Genomic DNA, 15964 nt, shown 5'->3' on the forward strand with positions numbered 1-15964 from the left:
TTCAGGCCTGAGAGGAAACTCCCAGATCTCGCTTGAGACTCTGATTGAGGAAGGCCTGTAAGCCCATCAAACAGCAGGGACCGTCGCTATCTGTTGCCGACTTGTTCATTCCAAGTGCTTAGTACAGTGCTCTGCACATAGTAAGCGCTCAATAAATACTATTGAATGAATGAATGAAGGCCAGGTGTCCCGTACGCCGGCCGGAGGGGCGAGTGGCAGTCCTGACTTGCTACCTTGGCGGGGACTGCGGAGCTGCGATGAGCTTGACCGGAGAGACCCACCCCAGATGGAGTCCCTTCCATTGAATCCCTGGGGATTTGCCCTCGGAAGCTGACCTCATCACAGTCCAGTGGGCAGGCAGCAGGCAGGGGAGGCGGCAGCAGGGTTTCGGAGGCAGAGCCCGCGCCTGGGAGTCAGAAGACCCGGGACTCGTGCCCAGATCCGTCACTGGCCTCCTGCAGGACCTCGGGCAAGTCACTTCCCCTCCCTGGACCTGTTGCTCCCTCTGAAAAAATGGGGAGAAGAGCCTTGCCCTGCCCATCTCGGAGGCCCATGAAGGACAGCAATCAGACCAGCTTATCCCATGTCTGCCTCAGTGCTTAGCCCAGTGCCTGGCCACATGGTAAACACCACATAAAAACCAAGGGCTTCTGGGAGGTAAAACCTCTTGACAAGCTTCCAATCCCCGACACGTACACCCTGCCTCCCATGCCCACGGGCACCCCTCCCAACAGGGTGCAGGCAGTCATTCATTCATTCATTCGTATTTATTGAGCGCTTTTACTGTGTGCAGAGCAGTCTACTAAGCGCTTGGGAGAGGACAGTATAACGGCAGACACGTTCCTGCCCACAGTGAGCCCACAGTCCAAGACGAAGGCCCTACGTCACCCTGGGTGACTCCCTTCAAGCAGCCACAGGAGGGGTGGGCAGACAAAGTGGAGGGGCAACATCGGTCTAGTCGCAGTAGTAATAACAATAATAGTGGTATTCATTAGCACTTACTATGTGCCAAACACTGCTCTAAGCGTTAGGGTAGACACAAGATAACTGGGTTGGACAAAGTCCCTGTCCTACATAGGGCTCACAGTCTTAATTCCATTTCCCAAATGAGGTAACTGAGGCACAGAAAAGTTAAGTGACTTGTCCATGGTCACACGGCAGGTAAGTGGCAGAGCCAGGATTAGAACCTAGGTCCTTCTGACTCCCAGGCCCATGCTCTATCCACTAGACCACACTGCTTCTCTTAGTGTTCAGTGCTCACTATGTGCTAAGCCCTATGCTAAATCCTAGAGTAGATACAGGAGGATCAGATTGGCAGACAAAAATACTTCTGCCATCGGTGACTGGGGAGGAAAGCCCGGGCCGTTTCCTGAGCTGGGGGCCGCCTGACACTGCCATGGCATTAGGGGGAAACGCGCATCTACCAGCAGCGGCCAACCCCGTCCCCTCCCGCAGCGGGTCCCCGCCCCGCGAGCCCACCTTGTTGAGGACGTCACGCTGACAGCCGAGGTACAGGTGTGTCAGGATGCGGGTCGGGCCGGCGCTAGCGACGGGCAGGCAGGGCTGGGAGATGCAGCTTGGGACCAGAGCGGACTTCCCCTCGCAGAGGCCGGGAAAGCAGCGGGAAAACTCGGCAAAGCCACCTGGGGACAATCGGGGACATCGTCACCTGGGGAGGCCTTAGACCGGCGGTAGCGGGGGGGTGGGGAGAGCGAGCTCTCATCCACGGAACCGAATTCCCAATCCCTTCGTCCTCCTCTGCATTTTGTTTTGTGTCGGTCTCCCGCCTCCCTGGAAGTTAGTTATGGCATTTGTTAAGCCCCTGCTACATGCCAAGCGTCTCGCTAAGCTCCAGGGCCGATACAGACCGAACAGATCAGACCCAGGCCCTGTCTCCGTGGGGCTCCCAGCATACGTGAGCCAGAGAGGTAAAGGCAGAGTGCAGCAGCAACAAGCAGCAGAGTCGACGAGACAAGAGAATAAAATCCAGGCACGGGAGGAATCAATCTTGGAGGTGACAGGCCCGAGATGCCCCTCTGCTCCAGGGAAACTGTCCTTAGTTATTATCATTAGCAGCAGTAGTCGAGAATAATAATGGCTTTTATTAGGCATTTACTATGTCCCAAACTACACTCTAGGGTAGTTACAAGATCATCAAGTCCCACATAGGTCCCACAGTCTAAGTACTGAATTGAACGGTATCGAATCCCCGTTTTGCAGGGAAGGAAACTGAGGCACAGAGAAGTGAAGTGGCTAGCAGGAAGTGGGAGCTGAAACGCGAGAGGGATGGTAAGACGGAGGGTCGCCGGATCTCCCAGATTTCCCAGAGGGTCGGGACATAAGGCAGGCAGGTCTTCCGGAGCTAATCACGATGCTAGTCTGGGTCCTTGAGGTGGGGACCAGCTCTCTGACCTCTACGATACTACTCCTAAGCCTCAACTAGCTACGGACCCACCCACGGCAGGCACTTAGCAAATAAGCTCGTTGTGGGCAGGGAATGTGTCTGATTATTCTTATATTGTACTCGCCCAAGTGCTCAGTACACTGCTCTGCACGTAGTGAGCCCTCAATAAGTACGGTCGAATGAACGACAAGGCTGAAGTGGTCACTTCTGGCTACCAGGGGGAGGTGGCCAGGCAGCAGGCCTGCTCTCCTAGGGCAAGGTCACGGGGGATGGTGGGTGGACATGGCTCCTAAGATCGGTGTTTCAGTTTTGCCCTTCAGGTGCTTGACGGAACCCTACCCGCTGCCAGGAGGGTCCCGATACAGCCTGAGCCAACCTGGGTGGGGAGGCCACTTTTTTTCATTGATATTTGTTAAGCACGGATTATGTGCCAGACACTGTACTAAGCACTAAGGTAGAATCAAAACAGTCAAGTGGGACACAGTCCCCATCCTAATCAGGGCTCACAGTCTTAATCCCCATTTTACAGATGAAGCAGCATGGCCCAGTGGATAGAGCACGGGCCCGGGCATCAGAAGGACCTATGTTCCAGTCCCGGCTCCTCCACCTTGTCTGCTGGGTGACCTTGGATAAGTCACTTCACTTTTCTGGGCCTGTTACCTCACCTGTAAAATGGGGATTAAGACCGTGAGACCTATGTGCAACAGGGACTGTGCCCAACCTGATTAGCTTGTATCTATGCTAGTGCTTTGTACGGTGACTGGCACATAGTAAGTGCTTAATGAATACCATAAAATAAAATAAAAAGAGGGAACTGAGTCACAGAGAAGTTAAGGGACTTACACTCAGCTGGTAAATCATAGAGCGGGAATTAGAACCCAGATCCTCTGACTCCCAGGCCTGTGCTCTTTCCCCTAGGCCACACTGCTTATAATGATCATAATAACAATAGTACTTGTTAAGCGCTCACAATGAGATCTTGGGCAAGTCACTTAACTTCTCTGGGCCTCAGATCCCTCATCTGTAAAATGGGGATTAAAACTGTGAACTCCATGTGGGATATGGACTGCGTCCAACCTGATTAGCTTGCGTCTACCGCAACACTCAGTACAGTGCCTCATACATAGTAAGAGCTTAATAATTACTATTTAAAAAAAAAAGCAAAGGACCCGCTGACTGCCGGGATGACCGGTGCCAATGTTGTGCCGCAAGGCTGTGACCCAGGCGACCGTTGCCCCGGTAACCTCGGCAAACTTCACCACCGAGTTAGCCAGTCATTTTTCAGTTTTCCTGTTGGTCCCGGTCACCTCCAGAATTCCCTGGGTGGTTCTTTGGCCTGAAGCCCCAGCAGGCATTCCCCTCTCTGCCAGCCTGCTCTTGGAATCGGGAGGCCCGGGTTCAGGTCCTGGCTCTTTCTGAAGGCCGGGCCATAGAGAAAGTGGAAGAGCACTACAGCTCCGGAGGCGTCCGCTTAGTACAGTGCTTGACACACAGTAAACGCTTAACAGATGCCACAATAATAATAAAGCCTGGAAGCAGGGAGATGGACTCGGTGACTTCTCCGAAGGCCTCCCAGTCAGAGGCTCCTCTGATTTGGTTGGAAAGCCCCTGAGGGATGTAAGTTGTGACTGTCATGACCACTCTCCTCCATCAGACTTCTTCTCCAGAAGACTGGGGATCAGGAGACCTGAGTTCAAATCCTTTCTTTGCCACTTACCCGCTGAATGAGCTAGGCAAGCCACTTAATGTTTCTGGGCCTCCGTTTTCTTCATCTTTAATATGGGGAGTCAAAACCGTCAACCCCACTTAGACCATGAGCCTCATCGTTGGACAGGGACCATGCCCGATCTGAGTATCTTGGATCTACCCAGTGCTCAGCACAGTGCTTGGCACATAGCAAGTGCTCAGTACCACAATCGTCAACATTGTCCAGGGGGGAGAGGTGCAGAAGTGGGGGCGGGTGGTCCCATTAGGGTGAAAAATGTGAATAATGTAAACATCCAGGTGGCGTTTGGTTAGACAGCGTTGACTTGTGGGTCCAGCAGGGCGTCTGATCCATGATTTTTCATTTTTAAGGGACCGGGACTGAGGTTTTACCCTGTGGCCCGGCCCAGATGACACCCTGTGAACCTTGGGAGGGAGAAAGTGTCCCTGTGAACCTGGGGAGGGAGCCACAGGGACAGAGAGACAACAGGACATGGGAGAACTAGAGAGGTTAAGACAGAGTCACTCAGAGAGACCCTCAGAAGGGGAAAGAGACGAGAGGGGTATTAAGAGACGGAGACAAAAAAAGCCCAGAGACAGTGAGACCCAGAGAGCAAAGAGAGTCGGTGGACGTGTGAGGTATTGAAGCTTGTTGAGTGGGAAGCGGAAATTACTCTGGTGGAAAAAGCACACAAAGGTCTCTCTGGTCCTTTTTGCAAATCCCATTTTGTTGGGGGCAGAGAGCAAAGCTAACCTAACAAGAAGGGAAAATGTCTTCACCTTTTGCCCATTTCTGCTGGCAACAGTGGTTCCCCCCAGCCAGCCCTCCGCCCCCCCCACCACCAGAGAATCATCCTTAATGGGTATGGGACCCCGAGCGTGGGGCAGAGAGGGAGGTGGCTCCCGCAGCCTCAGTGCCCCCAGGACTCCGACAGGACCCGAGCAGCCCAGTCAGAGCTGAAAAGACCGAAGACGGCGGCTCTCTGGCCGGTGGCTCTGGAGTCTCTTCCATCTCGGGCTCCAACGCGGACACGCGCGCAAACACACAAATGCACGCGAATGCTGCTTCTTGGGAAATTCACCCAGCACGGGACATTTGTGGCCCAGGTGAGTTCTAAGAGCAGAAGTCTCTCCCTTACCTACCACGCCCAAACAATTCGCCTCGCTTCACTTGGCTGAAACTCAGGACTGGCATAAACCAGGGCAGTTTTTGGCAGGGTGCAGTTGGAGCCCACAGGTTGTTGGGTGAGTTGGGTGGTGGGCGATGGAGATGAAAGGAGAGAAGACCCAAGCAAGAGACTCCAAATGGAAACTGCTCACCCGCTAGCTGACAGCACTGTGGCATAGTGGAAAGAGCACGGGTCTGGGAGTCAGAGGATCTGGGTTCTAATCCCGGTTCTGTCCCACGCCTGCTATGTGACCTTCAGTAAATCATTTCATGTCTCTGGGCCTCAGTTTCCTCATCTGTAAAACAGGGATTAAATCCTTCTCCCTACTTATACTGGCGGTCCTGTGTAGGACAGGGACTGTCTCCTAAACGATGCGCTTGGCATATAGTAAGCACTTAACAAGCACACTTAGAACCACCTGTTGGTGGGGTTTGGGGTGGGCAACAGTTCGAGAGTTGTGAAGAGGCGGCCTTCAAAGGCCGTCAGATGAGTTGAAATTGATTCAGAAAACTCTCACTTCGCTAGGGAATCCCCCCCCAGGCATGCGTGCCCGCTGAATCTCACCGGCAAGCAGGTGAACCGAGCGGAAACTCTTCTCCAGTTTCCCCAGAAGCACGGTAAGAAAGCAGTCTGCAGAGAGCGAGGCCACATCTTGGGAGCTGTGGTCGTACACCACCACCTTCTGATCCGGATCGACTTCGACCTGAAACGCCAAAGCATGGGGTGTCGGTGGGAGGGAGGATGCCGGGAGGGAGGCGCGGGAGGACCGAGCCGCGCTCCACGCTCTGCTGCTATCGCAGCAGCTACGCTACCATCACCTCAGTCCTAGAGACGCTGAAATGAGTGACTGTTTCCTCTTTCCAGGGTTTATAATTAGAATTCAAATTTGTTCGGGGCCAAAATCTGTGCGTCCCCCGTCTCCTCTTGGGTCCCCTGGCTTTCCTGCTTGGAAACAGCAATTTTAAAAGGGAAAGGGCGGACGCACCGGCATTTGGGGTGCCACAACTTCTTCATGGGCCAATCCCTCCGGACGCATTCTGGGAGAGACCACCAGCCCCCTGCCCCGAGTCCATTGGGGTGAAACGAGAAGCACTGTGGTGTAGTGGGTAGAGCACGAGCCTGAAAGTCAGAAGGACTTGGGTTCTAATCCCAGCTCTGCCACTTGTCTACTGTGTGACCATGGGCAAGTCACTTCACTTCTCTGGGCCTCAGTGACCTCATCTGTAATATAGGGATTAAGACTGTGAGCCCCATGTGGGACAGAGACTGGGTCCAACCTGACAGATCTGTAAGTGCACCAGTGTTGAGTACAGTGCCTGGCACAGAGTAAAAGCTTAATGCCATTATTATTATTAATAACGTCTCAAATGTTCCAGGCATTGTAAACCAACCGTTAGAGAGCAATCCCCCGGGGGAAAAAGGAGCACAGTATTTCTCAGGGATGGCAGGGATGTGTGGAAACATTTCAACCCTGTGGGGGAGGACACACCATCTCGCCGACTCCCCGCCTGTGGTCCCTGAGTGCATCCACCCGGACAGTCCCCGTGTCACAGGCTTTCGTTTGACGAGGGCGTTGCCGAGGCTGAGCCTGCCTCTGGGAGTGACACTCCCTCGCTCACCACCACGTTCTGCCCAGAAAGACCCAGGCTGGCCCCTTTCCCAGCCCCTGCCACTCCGAGGAGCAGTGCTCAGTTGTCGGCAGCTAAGACGTGAAAGGAAACTCCCCACGCCAGGAGGGAATCGGCTCTCGGTGCAGTAGTGGTGATGGTTTGCAGCAAACTAGCCACACTCTCCCCCGGTCCCCTCGTGCCCAACAGCAGGTAGGGCTTGATGGCTGCAAGGGGAGAATGGGTACAGCCTGTCATTGTGGAACCAACTCCATCCAGTGCCAGCAGCCGCCAGCTCTGGGCAGCCCTATGGATGGGCAGAGCTCAGAACGGCGTGGCCTAGTGGAAAGAGCACAGGCCTGGGCGTCAGAGGACCTGGGTTCTAATCCCAGCACTGCCAATTGTCTGCTCTGTGACCCTGGCCAAATCACTTCACCTCTCTGCGATTCATTTTCCTCATCTGTAAAATGGGGATTCAATACCTGTTTTCTTCCCCTCTTCCTCAGACTGTGAGCCTCATGTGGGATAGGGGCTGCGTCTGACCTGATTATCTTTTCAATCTACCCCAGTGTTTAGTACAATGTGTGGCACAGAGTAAGCACTTAAACATGATTATTATGACAGAGAGATGTGGGCATTTACCACAGGCCCTATTTAACTTTCTCCCAATGGGAGTCAGTTCACGAGTCCCTGGAGGGCCATGGACCAGGACTAATGTCCGCTACTGTATACTTTCCCAGAGCTTAGTATAGGGTTCTGCGCACGGTAAGTGCTTAGTAAATAATATTTCTGTTTGCCAGGCAGTGGGCACCCGACTCATAAAACACAGCTGGTACCCAGAATTGCACGCTATGGCAGTACCACCTAGGCATCAGGGCAGGATATGCGCCTACCAACTCCACTGTATTATACTCTCTTGAGCAGTTGGTACAATGTTCCGAGAGCAATAAGCATTCAATGAGAAGCCGCTTAGCCTAGTGGATAGTCTGGGCCTGCGAGTCAGAAGGACCTGGGTTCTAATTCCAGCTCCCCCACCTGTCTGCTGTATGACCTTGAGCAAGTCACTTCACCTCCTAGAAGTCTTCCCTGACTAAACCCTCCTTTCCTCTTTTCCCACTCCCTTCTGCATTGCCTCGATTTGCCCCCTTTATTCATTCCCCCTCCCAGCCCCACAGCACTTATGTACATATCTGTCATTCTATTTATTTATATTAAGGTCTGTCTCTTCCTCTAGACTGAGCTCGCTGTGGGCAGGGAATGTGTCTGTTATAGTGTCCTCTCCCAAGCATTTAGTACAGTGCTCTGCACATAGTAAGCACTCAATAAATGTGACTGATTTCTCTGTGCCACGGTTCCCGCATTTGTAAAATGGGATGAAGACTGTGAACCCCACGTGGGTCAGGGACTGTGTCCAACCCGATTAGCTGATATCTATCCCAGCGTTTAGAAAAGAGCCTGGCACAGAGAGAGCACTTATATAGCATAAAAAAAAGAATATACCATTGATCGATCTGATGCCCCTCCCGGGATTCCTCCACCCCTCACTGTTACAGAGATTCTTCCCCCAAGTGGGTGGGGGTCTGGACGGCTCCTGTGGGTCTCCGGGAGCCGGTCCACCTCTGCTGGGAGGGGGTCGGAGGGGCGCGCGGAGCCCACCTTGTGCTTGGCCGAGTGCTGGATGAGCTCGGTCACCTGCACTTTGTCCTGCTGCAGCCGGCGCTTCATGAGTTTGGAGCAGTTGATGTTGATGGCTTCCAGGATGTGGGCCGTGTTGTAGTCCACGAAGGGGCGGCTGTCGATCAGCAGGACCCGCTCCGCGCCGCTCTCCAGCAGGGCCACCAGAGTCTCGGTCACCATGTCCGGGCCGGCCGCCGTCTGGACCGTGGGCCTCGCCGCCATGGCGCCGCGGGGCCGGGCTCAGAGGCTCAGCGGGGCGGACACCGGGACCATGGCGGGGGTCAGGCCGGCGGAGGGGAAGGGAGGCCCATTATGAGTAAGATATGCCCCTCTCCGCCCCTGGAGGATGTCTCTCTCTCGCTCTCTCTCTCCGGTTCTCTCCCCTTCCGGACTCCAAGGGACCGTTACAGAGGGCTCGGGCCGTGCGGCGGCCACTCCCGCTGGACTCGAAAGGAGGGGACGACGGGAGACGACATCCCACAGTCCTCTGGCCGTCGGCCCTCTTCGTCGGCCTTCAGCTCCGCTTCCTTCCTCCGACAGACTCCTCCTGGTTGGGGCAAAGAGCCGCTGTGAGACGCAGAGAAAGTAAAAGAGAAGGGGACTATGGGGAGAGGAAGAGAGGAAATCAGATTTCAAAGTATCTGGCGCATCCTGAAATATTTTCATCATTACTCTGATTTCACACAGCCTAGTGGATACAGCAAAGGGCTTGGGAGTCAGAAGGACCTGGGTTCTAATCCCGGCTCCCCCGCTTGTTTGCTGATTGACCTTGGGCAAGTCATTTTGTTTCACTGGACCTCCGTTACCTCATCTGGAAAATGGGGATTAAGACTGGGAGGCCCATGTGGGACAGGGACGGTGTCAAATCTGATTAACTTGTTTCTACCCCATCACTTAGAACAGTGCTAGACACATAGAAAGCACTTAACAAGAACCATCAATATTACTTGGACCACAGTTTCATCTGGGATACCATGCGGCACAGGGACTGGGTCCGACCTAATTAACTCATACCTACCCCAGCCCTGAGAACAGTGCTTGACACGTAGTAAGTGCTCAACAAATACCAAAAAAATAAACAAAAAAGCCCAGTGGACTCTTGCAGAGGGAGAGTATGCAGTGAGCCAATCAGCTACCGTCATCTCTGTACTCCCGAAGCTTCAGCACCTGAAAGACCCACCAGAGCGCAAACAGCATGGTCTATTGAAAAAAAAAAGAGGCCTGGGAACCAGAAGACCTGGGTTCTAATCCCAGATCTGCCTCTTGCCCGCTGTATCACCTTGGGCAAGTCACTTCATTTCTCTATGCCTCAATTTCCTCAACTACAAAATGGGGATTCAATATCAACTCTCTCTCCTATTTCTACTGTGAATCCCATGTGGGACGGGGACTTTATCCAACCTGATTAACTTGTACCTACCAATGCTTAGAACAGTGCTTGACATATAGCAAATGCTTAAATATCATAAAAAATAAAAAACCTCAATAACCACTCCTACACCAAGCTCTCGGCTCCCTGCTCTAGGTCCCTGAAGTCACGGGGAGTAGGCGGAAACTGAAGCGGGAGGGAATGTGGTTGGATTAACCGAGGGCAACTTTGAGATGGTAGAGTCTCCAGACCAGAGGATCGACCAGGAGAGAGCAGACCCAGGCCCGAAAGTGGCAGGCCCCCGGCTGACCACCCGGCCCCTGGCTGGACCATGTCATATTGTACTCTCCCTGGCGCTTAGTACAGTGCTCTGCACACAGTGAGTGCTCAGTAAATACCACTGACTGAATGCCAAGTCTTCTGCCAGCCAGCTGTGATCTCACCTCTACCACCACTCTGAAGCTTAATGAAAAGAGCCTGGGATTGAAATCCAGAACACCTGGTTTTTTGTTTGTTTTTTAAAAATCATATTCCTTAAACACTTACTGTATGCCAGGCAACGCTAAGTCCTGAAATAGATACAAGTTACTCAAATTAGACGCAGTCTATGTCCCACATGGGGGCTCACAGTTTTAATCTCCATTTTACAGATGAGGTAACCGGGGCCTTATCCGGCCTTTCTCTCAGTTTCCTCATTTGTAAAATGGGAATAAAATACCTGTTTTCTCTCCCTTTTAGACTGTGGGTCCTATGTGGGACAGAGATTGGATCAAATCCCATGATCTTGTAGCTAGCCCAGTGCTTAGTGCTGTGTTCGACACATAAGTGCTTAATGATATCATTCTAATTATTATAAGGGAGCAGGAAAGGCCTTTTGGTTTACTGATGATGATGACTGACTATTAATAATAATCAATAAACCAAAGGGACTTTCCCGCTCTCTCATCAGGAAGGCCAACCCCCCGGAAGTACTGTCTGGAGCCCGAGAGTTTTCTAAAGGAAATTTCCCAGTGGGAAGCTGGGCTTGGGTATCGGCCACTGACCCCTCTGCCTGGGGGTGCCCCCCTCCCTTGGGTCTCCTTCGGCCACCTCGGGGACCCCCTGCATTGTGTTGGCCCAAATTGGGCCTCAGGTTTCCCCACCGGTTCCAAGACCCAACCACGGTGGCCGCCCAGGGCCCGGTGTGGTGGCCGCCTCCTCTGCCCCGACGGGCGTGGCCACCCGAGGGCCACGATGAGGGGGAAACCAGTTTGGCAACTCTTGTCCAAGGCCGAACCCCGGCGGTGTTGTGGGGAGGGGACTCCCTGGGCTGACCGGTTCGGGCAGGTTTTTAACCTATCGCCGCCCCGAGCCGGGGCTGGACTTTGGATCCCCAGTGGGGGGGAAACGGCTGAAGTCCGGGCTCTGCCCGAGGAGTGTGGCCGCCGGCCTCTTAGCCCCGTTGTCGGCCGACAGACCCTGCCGGTGCCGGGGCCCAGCTGCTCCGACTGCGGTCGGAGCTGTGGTGAGGAGGTGTCCGGAGAGCAAAGGTCAAAGATAACGAGGCAGGAACAGCCCCGCTCCCGCTCAAAGCGAGCCGCCAATCTGGGTTGGGGAACGAAGCAGGAAGGTTAGAGTCATAAGCCAACCTTAAGTGCCACTCCTAAATCACTAATCAGTGGTGTTTATTGAGCACTTACTGTATACAGGGCACTTGTATGACGCTCTTGGGAGAGTCCGATACAACAGAAATTCCCTGCTCACAAGGAGCTTCCAGTCTAGAGGGGGAGACGGACATTAATGTGATAATAGTACTTGGTAAGCACTACATGTGCCGAATGCTGGACTAAGCACTGGGGTAGATACAAGATTTGCAGGTTGGACAGAGTCCCTGTCTCACACGGGGCTCACGGTTTAAGTCTAAACTTCAAAGTGCCGGGACTGGGGGAAGGCGACTTGGGGTGCCCCCCTAAGCCGCAAGTGGGCTCTGGCCCTGGTCTGATGCCCAGCCGGTGACCCCCAACACCCTCCACCGGCATCCTGCCGGGATGACCCGTGTGTGGCCATCCCTGGGGTCTACTGGGTCTCAATCTCGGTGACCGGGACGGGGGTGGAAATCATCCATGCCCGTGTGGGTGCTATAGCTTGGGGGCTGAGAGAGCCCCAGAGCCTCCCCTGGCTCATAGGAGGTGGGGGTCACCACATGACCGGTGGGCATTTCTCGGCTGTATCACGGAATCAGGGATTCAGGTTCAAGGTTCAGCTCCCTGGGGGGCGGGGGGCACCTGACCAGCAAAAGAAGGAGCTCCCTCGAGGCTCCTTCCTGCCAGGGAGAGGAGGAGGGTCTGGCTGGGTCCCCTGCAGAACCTGCCCATGGAGGCAGCCCCCTCCCCTTTGACAAAGAAGACCCCTGTGGAATGGTGATGTTCGGCATACTGACTCATAATTGGAGGGGGCAAGGTTGGACGGAACGATTAGCGTCGGGTGGGTTCGGCAGTGGGTTCCCAAAAAAGCCCGGGGCAGGTGCACCCCCTGTTGGGTTCACAACCAAGCCTAACCCAAGAACAGATCCAGGGTGGGAGCGGGAGGGATCGGCACCTGTAACCCAAGAGGGGGGACCCGCTGGTCCGAGGCGCCGACCCCAGACTCGGCTCCGTTCCCAGGCCAGAACTTCCAGGTTGCAGTCAGAGCTTCCCAGAACTTCCCGGTTGCGATCAGAGCTTCGCCCAATTCAGGGTCAAGGGCTTGGGCCACAGCCCTGCTCCGGCAGGTCACGATCACTCCCGTCCACCCATCCGACCTGCACCCAAACTTCCAGTTCGGCCGGCAATTCCGGGTCTGGAGAGGGCCCATCCTGAGAGGGCCTCAGCCCCCACCTACCCCTGCTCTGCTAGGGCACACGCTCCACCCCTTTAACAGCTACCCCCGGGCCCTTTGCCTGGAGACATGGGCTCCAGAGATGAATCCAGCCTGGTCATTTATTCAATCGCATTTACTGATACTTACTATGTGCAGAGAACTGTACTGAGCACTTGGGAGAGTACAATATAACAACAGACACATTCCCTGCCCACAACGAGCTTACAGTCTAGAGGGCTTGGTCCTGGCTGTATCCCCAGAACAACGGCCCCAATCTGCTCTTTGGTGGGAACTGTTCCGGGACTACCAGGTCCGGCCTTGACACAGGCTGGCCCGAACCCTGACAGACCGGCCCGGCCCAGGGCTCTGTGGCAGAAGCCTGGCAACCACAGGAACATCACGGGGCAAACCGCCACCAGATAACTATCCCAGCAGTGAGGCAGGCAGGAGGGCCTCGCCCACATTGGGTATTCAGAAAATAATAACTGTAGTATTTGTTAATCATTTACTATGTGCTTATACTGTATTAAGCGCCGGGATGGATACAAACAAATCGGTTCGGACAGAGTCCCGGTCCCACAGTCTCGATCCCCATTTTACAGATGAAGTAACTGAGGCACAGAGGAGTGAAGTGACTTGCCCAAGGTCACCCAGCAGACAAGTGGCGGAGTCAGAATTAGAACCCATGACCTTCTGACTCCCAGGCCCGGGCTCTATCCACTACGCCATGATGCTTCCACCGTGCCTCCAGCTACACAGCCCCATGAGCCCGGCGGCGAAGGGGGCTGGACCCCAGCTATCGCCCAGAGTCGCGGTCCCAAGGAGACTCTCCTGCCTCCAGTGCTTCTGACCACAAGCAGGTCTCAACCAATCAACAGTATTTATTGAGCGCATACTCTGTGCAGAACACTGTCTCACAACCCAAAGCCTCCTCCCTGGTCAGTCGTGGGGGGCAGGGGACACCACTTTCACCGGCCGGACCGGCAGCCCCAAGGCTCCCTTCTCCAACACCTCCCCAGCCCGCGCTTATCACCCAGCAAACCTCTTCGGTGGGCCGACCCTCGATTTGCCTCAGATTCCTTCACCTCCCACCCACTGTTCGCCGCCTCGACTCTCCTCTGCCTGGAACGCGTCCCCTCCCTGCAGCTTCACCCCTCCCTTTCTTCACAGCCGTCGGAAAAGCCCCCTCCTCCAGGAAACATTCCCTGATTCATCTTCTCCTTCCCAGTCATGCCATTCCTGCATCCATTTCAGCACTCAGGGATATTCCCGCTCGCTAATTCATCTTTGATTGACCGTTTCGCTCGTGTCTCCGATCTCAGTTAGCCGAAGCCTTGAATTTAGTCCTGCCACTTCCCCTGTCTTGAATTTAGATCTACCACTTCCCCTGGCGCACCTCGTGTTCCTGCAGGATCACGGCTTTTACTTCTGCCTTGTCCTCACAGCAGGCGACCAAGAAATCCTGTTCACGCTGACCCGGTGAGGCCCCATCCCAGCCGTCGCCACGGCTGCTGTCGCTGCTCAAAGAAGCTTGTAAGGGGGACTCACCTCACCATGGCGAGAAATGGCAGAAACGGTGGACCCCCACTTTCATCCCGAGCTCGAGTTCTGGCGGCAAATGCACTTCCCAGGCTGTGGTACCAGAACCACAAACCCCAGAAACCCTTAGGGCAAGGAGCCATTGCTATTCCAGAGTCATCACTAGAGTGGGGTGAAATAGGGCAAATGCCCCAGGCCCTGGGTTTTAGGGGGCTCTGCCTCTCTCTAGGCGACTGGAAGAATCCCTTAATCTAGATTTTTTTTAAAAAAAAAAGAAAACGGAGGGAACCTAGGACCAAATTAGATGTTGGAACCAAGGGCCCAAGGTCTCCAATTGGGTGGAGTGGCTGTTTAGGGAATGGAACTACCAACTCTAGTAAATATTTTCCTTCCTAAAACCTTTCCCTAAGCCCAGGCCGCCTTAGGTCTGGTCCTACACCTCCCAGTCTTCACTGCCGGAGACTCCTATTTCCAAACAAGAAAGAATTGATCTATTTTGGATTTCACTTGGGAATTTTCCAACTCCATTCAGTGTGGCCTAATGAAAAGAGCACAGGCTTAGGAGTCGGAGGACCTGGGTTTGAATCCCAGCTCTATGGGACCCTGGGCAAGGCATTTCTCTGTGCCTCGGTTCCTTCATCTGCCAAATGGGGGTTCAGTACCTGTTTTTCCTCCTCCTTAGACTGTGAGCCCCATGTGGGTCCCGATGATCTTGCATTGACCCCAAAGCATAGCACAGTGTTTGGCACATGGTAAGCACTTAAAAAATACCACAAGTATTATTCAGCTAATTCACTAAACAGAATCAAATCCACACAAATGGCTTCCCCAGAGAGGTAGGGTTATCCCCACAGGCCTCCCCAGTGATGGGTGGTTTCAAGATACTGGGCCGAGTCAAGACTCTGTTACCCCTAGACTGTAATCTCATTGTGGGCAGGAAATGTGTCATATTGTTGTGTTGTACTCTCCCAAACTCTCAGTCTCTCAGTACGGTGCTCTGCAACAGTAAGTGCTCAATAAATACAATTGATTCTCTAGAAAAGGACAACCAGGGTTCAGAAAGGTTGAGTGATTTACCCAAGATCACACAGTAGGTCCAGCGAGGATCAGAAGTCAGGTCTCTTAGAACCTACTCTTTCCCTCTTTCCACTAGGACCCCAGTGCCTGCTGATGGCCACTGGCAAGAAGCAGGGGGGTGGGGAGTGGGAACATGTGTGGCAATCAGAAACCCCTCCTGGCGGTCCCAAATCTTTGCATTTGTCATTGTTTTAACCACCTCACTCACTAGCCGTTTACTGGATCTGCTAGCCAGTGGCATGATGGATCTATCCAAACTCTGCTTTCTCCCTCTGCTCAATTCCTAGTGGGAGATTTGGGGCAGGGGCAACCAACCAGGAAATGTCTCAATCCATACTGGAGGGTGGGGGGGAGGTGAAAATGTCTCAATCCATACTGGAGGGTGGGGGGAGGCGGCAGGAGCCTGGGGAACCCCCTCCCCCCCAGCAGGAGAAGCAGCAAGGCTTAATGGCTAGAGCCTGGGAGTCAGGGGACCTGGGTTCTAATTCCAGCTCCACTGCTTGTCTGCTGTGTGACCTTGGGCAAGTCACTTCACTTCTGTGTGACTCAGTTATCTCATCTGTAAAATGGAGAGTAAGAC

At 53.9% G+C, this 15964-nt stretch overlaps 1 protein-coding gene across 4 annotated transcripts in view; it reads right to left on the reverse strand.

The window, feature by feature from the left end:
• Nucleotides 1-15964, reverse strand: part of DUSP16 (dual specificity phosphatase 16) — a 34263-nt gene that overhangs the window by 5333 nt on the left and 12966 nt on the right. For 2 of the 4 annotated variants that reach the window (XM_029075454.2, XM_029075451.1), the window contains exons 2-4: nt 8541-9108; nt 5842-5980; nt 1480-1643 (exon numbers count right to left, since the gene is read on the reverse strand). In XM_029075454.2, coding sequence (XP_028931287.1) covers nt 1480-1643; nt 5842-5980; nt 8541-8783 — 546 coding nt within the window. In that variant the 5' untranslated portion in view covers nt 8784-9108. Of the gene's footprint in view, nt 1-1479; nt 1644-5841; nt 5981-8540; nt 9163-15964 lie in introns of all 4 variants that reach the window. The other 2 variants (XM_029075453.1, XM_029075452.1) reach the window with 2 other exon arrangements.

Source organism: Ornithorhynchus anatinus, chromosome 11, assembly GCF_004115215.2.
Source record: "Ornithorhynchus anatinus isolate Pmale09 chromosome 11, mOrnAna1.pri.v4, whole genome shotgun sequence".
Classification (NCBI taxonomy): domain Eukaryota; kingdom Metazoa; phylum Chordata; class Mammalia; order Monotremata; family Ornithorhynchidae; genus Ornithorhynchus; species Ornithorhynchus anatinus.